The sequence below is a fragment of the Amblyomma mixtum genome, chromosome 8 (genome assembly GCF_055824585.1).
Source record: "Amblyomma mixtum isolate Tamu chromosome 8, ASM5582458v1, whole genome shotgun sequence".
Taxonomy (NCBI): domain Eukaryota; kingdom Metazoa; phylum Arthropoda; class Arachnida; order Ixodida; family Ixodidae; genus Amblyomma; species Amblyomma mixtum.
In genome coordinates this window covers 108,126,637-108,133,869 of record NC_143019.1, presented here as the reverse complement: position 1 = coordinate 108,133,869, position 7,233 = coordinate 108,126,637, and the positions used below count along the sequence as shown (strand labels likewise).

General features: G+C 45.0%; 1 protein-coding gene across 1 annotated transcript; it reads left to right on the top strand.

Moving 5' to 3' along the window:
* The first annotated feature begins 3,908 nt into the window (after positions 1-3,908).
* On the top strand, positions 3,909-6,723 carry LOC149333840 (uncharacterized). Its single transcript, XM_089556124.1, has 3 exons — positions 3,909-4,211; positions 4,358-4,468; positions 4,737-6,723. Exons 1-3 carry the CDS (start codon positions 3,912-3,914, stop codon positions 5,643-5,645), a joined length of 1,320 nt encoding a protein of 439 aa, XP_089412250.1. The 5' UTR covers positions 3,909-3,911; the 3' UTR covers positions 5,646-6,723.
* Positions 6,724-7,233: the final 510 nt, after the last annotated feature.

Below are 7,233 nucleotides of genomic sequence, written 5' to 3'. Positions count from 1 at the left end.
TAATTTAACGGCACTCTCTATGCCCTCCTGCATGACCCGCATACAAGCGCCTTTCTTCAAAAAGCCTTGCGTTCAAAGGGCAAAGCATCGCGCCGAACGGGACGTGGTGTTCCTCCCTTCCTGTACGGTGCGGTTCGAGTGTCCGCCGAGATGATAGAGAATTACTGCGTATCATCCCACTATCATCCCTCCTTTCCCACTCCTGCTTGCGCCCTATGCCCAGAACCCTTCGCTTCTTCCCTCCACATCCTTTCCCTCTTCCCGGCGGACCCTCCCCCGCGGGACCTAGAGAACCTCAAGACCTGGGAGGACTGGGAGACCCTGCTGCGCTCGGAGGACCCGGCCGTGCAGACCATCGCCACCGGCCGTGCTGCCAGTGTTATGGACCTCAGGAACATAAACACTTGAGTGCAGTGGGGTCGTGCGGGGACCCTGGGGCGTGCCCCGAATTCCTTTGTAAATAAAGTTTTCTCTCTCTCTCTGCGTAACTTCCTTTCCTCAAAAAGCATCGCGTTCAAAGGGCAAGGCATCGCGCCAACGGGTGGTTGCTTTCCTCCCTTCCCGGTGCGGTTCGGGTGCCCACCGAGATGACAGATAATTACTGCGTAATTTCCTTTCCTCAAAAAGCGTCGCGTTCAAAGGACGAGGCATCGCGCCGAACGGGTGGTGGCGTTCCGTGGATGGATAGATGGAAACAACTTTATTACACAAAAAAAAATCTTCCTGGGTGGTCCCCTATTGGTGCAGGAGTCCACGGGCTTGTGCTTCAGCCCGATTCACCAGCCATTCCTGGCCGGTGGGCTGAGCGGTCCGTAAAGCAGCCTCTCAGGAAGTATGAGTGGGATTGGAGATTGGGAGTTCCGTGGACTGCCGGCAGCGCTACAACACGCTGTCGCCTTCCACTCCTAAAGGCGAAGCTTGAGCGTCATTAATTAGCAGTTCATTAGTATGTAGTCATTAATAAGTAATTCGTCACTAATTAGTAGTTTGTGATTATTACGTCATCAATTATGTGTGACGTAATCCAGTGGTGACGTCACCAGTGTCACACAGGCAAAGTGCTACAAATAACCGAGAAATGAAAATAACGATCACAAAGATGAAAGGCAAACAGAAACCGGATACAGCTGACGAGTGAGAGCGGAAGATTTTCCCCAGACACTCACAGGAAACGATTGCGTCTACATGGATCAGTGCACAGTATTTGTGGTGTGGTGTGGTGTGTTGAACACTATACCCATTTCAAGATTTTCACTAGTACCATCTACAACGAATGTGTTATGCCCGTAAACATTTCATGCTTACTCTACTCTCGGTTACGGGAGAGGCAGAGATTTTCAGAAAAGGATATTCTGTCATCGCAGTGAACACCCGAACCGCACTGTAATGGAAGGGAGGAACGCCACCAACCGTTCGGCGCGATGCGTTGCCCTTTGAACGCAACGCTTTGTTTTTGTTTTGACGAATGGAAAGCCCGCAGTATGTCTCGCATATCTCGGTGGACACCGGAGCCGCGCTGTAAGGAAGGCTGGAAGGTGGGAGTGAAAAAAGAAAGAGAGAAAGAGGTGCCGTAGTGGAGGTCTGCAGAAAAAATTACCGACGATTACGTTACTTCCTAATGCGAAATTTGAGCGCAGCAAATAAGCTGTTTCACCTTTTCGATAGATTGAGGCAAAGAAATCGAGCAACACATGTATGCGCTATCACAGAATTTTTTTTTTATTTTTCACACGTATTCCTTTAACAAAGTCTCCACTAACAGTTCTTGACAGTCATGAAGGAAGCTTTGTGGTCGGAGAAATAGAGTGATATATGTTCGAATTGGTACACCAATGCTTGATTCTCAAAGACGAGATCTATACAAGTGCCTCGCGAGGTTGTCATAGCCGTGGGACGCGTTACGAGCGAGAGGAACGGGATGTTCTCCCGCATGTTAGGAAATTGCTGTTTGTCTTTATGTCAACATTAAAGTCCCCCACTACTAACATCGGTTTGGATCGATGGACGGCTAATGCGAGTTGCAGGAAGTGCACGACGTCTTTCGTGAGTGCGGTAGGGGCGAAGTAGGCAGCTACTACCAGCAAGCCGTTGGGCAACTTTGCGGCGCACAGTTCGGCAACTTCATGTGACGTGCCAAACATTTCGACTGGTATTGCAGAGAGACCTGTGCGCAAGTAGATAGCGACTCCCGCCGCTCTGTTGTGGTCTCTGCGAGCACCACAGCAGTATAGGAAATGTATGATTTCGAGAGGCTCTTCGGGATCCATCCAGGTTTCAGCAAAGCAAAGTACAGAGGAATGGCGCAGAATGTGATCGTGGTGTACGTCCTTGGCATGTGCGGCAAGGGAGCGTACGTTAAGAATGTGGTTGTGAATGATGAATCAAGTGCTGCCAGCGAATGACGCGTCCATTGGCTGTCTGCGTGTGTTACTGATGTGTGGTTAACATGTTAAGCTTCGCCTGTAAGAGTGGAACGCGACAGCGTCTTGCAACGCTGCCAGGGAGTCCACAGAACGCCATCGCCAATTCGGCTGTACGCCTTGCTGGACGGTAAATTTATTTGTTGAGGAAAGGAAATGTATCTCTCTCGCATATCTGGGTGGACACCTGCACCTCTCCGTAAGGGAAAGGGGGAAGATGGGAGTGAACAAAGACGCCGTATTAGCTAGACGCGCCTTTGTTCATTCCAAACCATTCAGCTGGCATTACGGAGTGGCTAGCGTGCTCGTATCGCACTCCGGAGACCCTGGTTCGATTCCCCAACTCGACCAATTTCGTTCTCGGTTTTATTGATTTATGCGGTCTAACTAGAAACGTTAATTAGGCTATTTCATATTTATATTATTGAATTTCTATCCATCGTGTTCTGTCATTAACCTGTCAATTGTTGGAACTGTCTAGGATGTTCGACACAACGTATATGAAACGAGCAACGTCTTACTGAGTGGGGAAGTGCGTGGTGGTGGAGGGAACGCGGCTTCGTACTTATCTGTTTTTTTCAGCAGCGTCTCCTTCCGCGGACGCTGTTGTCGCTGCGGCGCGCGTCTTTTCTTTTCTTCTGACCTCTTCATTCTCCTCTATATTAATTAGGCTAATTGATTAATTAAGCAATTAACTAAACTCAGTCGAACTTAGTTGCAGCATCACTATACGATCCCTTTGATTGGTTGCATGGTTACTAGCCAAAGTACAATTGGCCCCATTTGAAATTCGCGCACTGTGACGTCACGAGCATTTCGACCAATTGAAAAGCGTGACATTGGGGGCGGAGCTGGTTACGAGGCCGACGCCGACGCCGACGCGAAACCCAGGAACGGACGCCAAAGAGCTGCGCTCTAAAATTCAGGAGGGCACTTTGTTGACCTAAAGTGCAGTGAGGCGAAAGCCTTAAGGCAGTGTTACTGATTGTGTCACTGCTGCGTGGTTAAGATGTTAAGCTTGGCCTCTAAGAGTGGAACGCAACAGTGTCTAGCAACGCTTCCAGGGACTCCACAGAACGCCATTGCCAATTCGGCTCTACGCCTTGCTCGACGGTAAATTGGTTTTTGAGGAAAGTAATTCTATCTCTCTCGCATATCTCAGCCGACACCTGAACCTCGCCTTAAGGGAAGAGAAGAACATGGGAGTGAACGAAGACGCCGTATAGGGAACCCAAGCTCAAGTTTGGGTGGTGGTGGTGGTGGTGAAAACTTTTAATTTCTAAAATAGAGTTTGGGAGCCACAGAGTGGCCACGCTACATGGTCGGCGTCCCTAGTCCGGGACACCGCATGACAATGCCCCGTCTCTAGCCCGTTTCACCAGAGCCCTTTGGGACTCAAGCGAGGAGCAGTTGAGAAGGGCAGTCTCCCATGCCTCTCTGGAAGGGGTAGGGGAAGGGGGGAGGTGGGGATTTTGAGTACATGCCCACACCATGTGGAAGATATCACAGGTCTCCCCACAGTGTGGGCATCGCCCATCCATGTTAGGATCGGACGCCAGCGCCGCAGCAGCTGTACATCCATCACAAACCACAGCTGATGTAGCAACGACACAGTTGTCAGAAACGTCCCCTTCAGACAAGCTAGAGGCTGATCAGAATACAATGGATTTCAGTGAAGCCGCTCTGGAAACAAGCACAAGTCTTTTATGCAACAGCGTCAACACTTCATATCCTTTAGTGCACGCAAGCGGCTCAAGAGAAGATGGCCAACACACTGCAAAGAGCGATGCTGTAAGACCATCCTTTAATTATAGGGGAATGCAAACAGCGGTGGGACCAGTGCAATCACTATTTATTTGCATTAATGTTCTTTCAACTGACCCATGCTGTGATAGATTCGACTAAACACTGTGCCCCATTTTCTTTCATTTTTTCAGTCATGCCAGACAGAAGAATGTGCGACTTCAGGAAAGCTGAGCATACTTCTTTCAGCAACAAATGGCATCGAGGCCTCAACTCAAGTTGCGCACACAGATATGTGTCACAAGGTTGGACTGATCAGTTACATTGCGACGTTGTCTTGCTTGTAACACACCAAATAACTCCTATTACAATTCACTTAGAGTTTGACACAGTACATTTTTAATTTCCTAATCTACCAAACTTTTTTTTTATATCATGGCAACATGGATTTTATTTTGGAATGAATAAGTTTAATTGCAGTAGTGGGAGTATTATTTTTCATTTGTTATTCCCTCTTATTGTACTTTCATTTTCATTTCATCTTGATGCTTGCTTGTTTGTCCTCTCCTGAAGGTTGTGAGCACGGATGTAAATTGGAAGAGGAGCTGTGGATTTCATGGCTTCGAGTCCCTAAAGGAAAAAGAAGAGGCACTGCAGGATTTGTGTGGTGTCACACTACAAATTTTTTGCCTCCTTTTGAACTTGTTGCCTCCACCAAAGTACAGATGCAATGCCATTTCAAGGGAAGACAAGCTTTGCCTGTTCCTCATCAAGCTAAGGCTTGGCATTACGTACAGTGCCTTGGGAGCAATGTTCAGCATTACAGCCACGACAGCATCAACTGTGTTTAGGAAAACACTGGGTATTCTAAGCGTTGCTCTGAAGAATTGGGTGTTCATGCCATCACGAGAAGTAATCAAACTTTCTTTGCCCGCCCCATTTAAAGAAAGCTATCCAAATTGCACGCTAATAATAGACTGCACCGAGATCCGCACAGAAATGCCCTCGAATCCTGATTCTCAGCACATGCTGTATTCTCACTACAAGGGCGGGTACACTTTGAAGGTCCTAATAGGAATAATTCCAAACGGCATGAAAAGTTTTGTATCCAAGGTGTACGGAGGGCGGCACACTGACTCGTTCATAACTCAAAACTCTGGCTTCTTGCAGCTTATAAAACCAGGCGATTTAATTCTGAGCGACAAAGGATTTCCAAGCATTCGTACAACTGTGGAGGGGAAAGGTGCTGTGCTGCTCATGCCTCCCTTCAATTCAGGAGGAGCTCAACTGTCAGAACAGAATATGGAGAAGACATACCGGATTGCATCTGCACGCATCCACGTAGAAAGAGTCATCCAAAGGTTGAAGATTTATCATATCCTCAGCAACAGGGTACCTCTAAGCTTGGTGTCGCACATGAACAAAGTAATTTCAGTTTGTGCTGCTCTTGTGAACATGCAGGCACCAATTATTAAGAAGTAGAACCGCTTGACCTCATGTTGTGTGAATAGATTGTTCGTGCTAGCATACATTATACCTACCTTTAAGAGAGAAGATTTGTGGTTTCATGTTGTGTGAATAGAATGTTTGTGCTTGCATGCATTATACCTACTTTTAAGAGAGAAGATTTGTGATTTCATGTTGTGTGAATAGAATGTTTGTGCTTCCATTCATTATACCTATCTTTAAGAGAGAAGATTTGTGATTTCATGGTATGTGAATAGATTGTTCGTGCTTGCATTCATTATACCTATCTTTAAGAGAGAAGATTTGTGATTTCATGGTGTGTGAATAGATTGTTCGTGCTTCCATGCATTATACCTACCTTTAAGAGAGAAGATTTGTGATTTCATGTTGTGTGAATAGAATGTTTGTGCTTGCATTCATTATACCCATCTTTAAGAGAGAAGATTTGTGATTGCATGGTGTGTGAATAGATTGTTCGTGCTTGCATGCATTATACCTACCTTTAAGAGAGAAGATTTGTGATCTCATACTGTGTGAATAGAATGTTTGTGCTTGCATTCATTATACCTATCTTTAAGAGAGAAGATTTGTGATTTCATGGTGCGTGAATAGGTTGTTCGTGCTTGCATGCATTATACCTATCTTTAAGAGAGAAGATTTGTGATTTCATTTTCATGTCCACTGTACGTTACTGTTTTCTCGTGTGGGGAAATAGTACATGTAAAAATATTGCTAAACTTGGTTGCGTTCAAAAGAAAATTGTAAGAATTATAACAAACTCACCTCCAATATGTTCATCTATTGCACTTCTTAAAGAACTTAACTTAGTAAACATGGCACACTATTATGATTTCTGTTTATGCAAGGCCCTAGTGAAAGATAAGAAACGAAGTAACTTCCTCTTGCAGTTAGCAAACATAGGTCACAACATTCACCCATATCACACACGGCACACAGAACTCTGGGAAGTTCCCTCATCCCGAACAAACTATGGAATCCAAATGTTGTGTAATGTAATTCCAAGACTGTTAAATAATCTTAATAAAGGCCATACAATGCATGAACATATTAAAAACTTTGACGACTTGTACAGTTGATTTTATTTATGGTATATGAATTATGATGAATGCAGGTAATGTGTATATGTGTGTATAAAAGTGGTGTGTATTATGTCGACATTTTTTTACAAGGCAATGGAAAATTGCCACTCTCTGGTTTGTGAAATTTGCATGTTATTACAGTATTTATAGAGTTGTCATATGTTTTGGTAATAATTGTTATCTAATTACTGTAACGGCTTTACAAAATATGTAATTCCTGATGTTTCGCGCATGTACTGTGTCTGCCCTTGTCCATATGTAATAGGGGGTGCGAGCTTGTCAAGCTGCCCGTAAGGCAGCTTTTTTCTCTCGCCCCCTCATGTCCTTTCAGTACATGAAATAAATAAATGAAATGAAATAAATGAAATGTTGTGTGAATAGAATGTTTGTGCTTGCATGCATTATACCTACCTTTAAGAGAGAAGATTTGTGATTTCATGTTGTGTGAATAGAATGTTTGTGCTTGCATTCATTATACCTATCTTTAAGAGAGAAGATTTGTG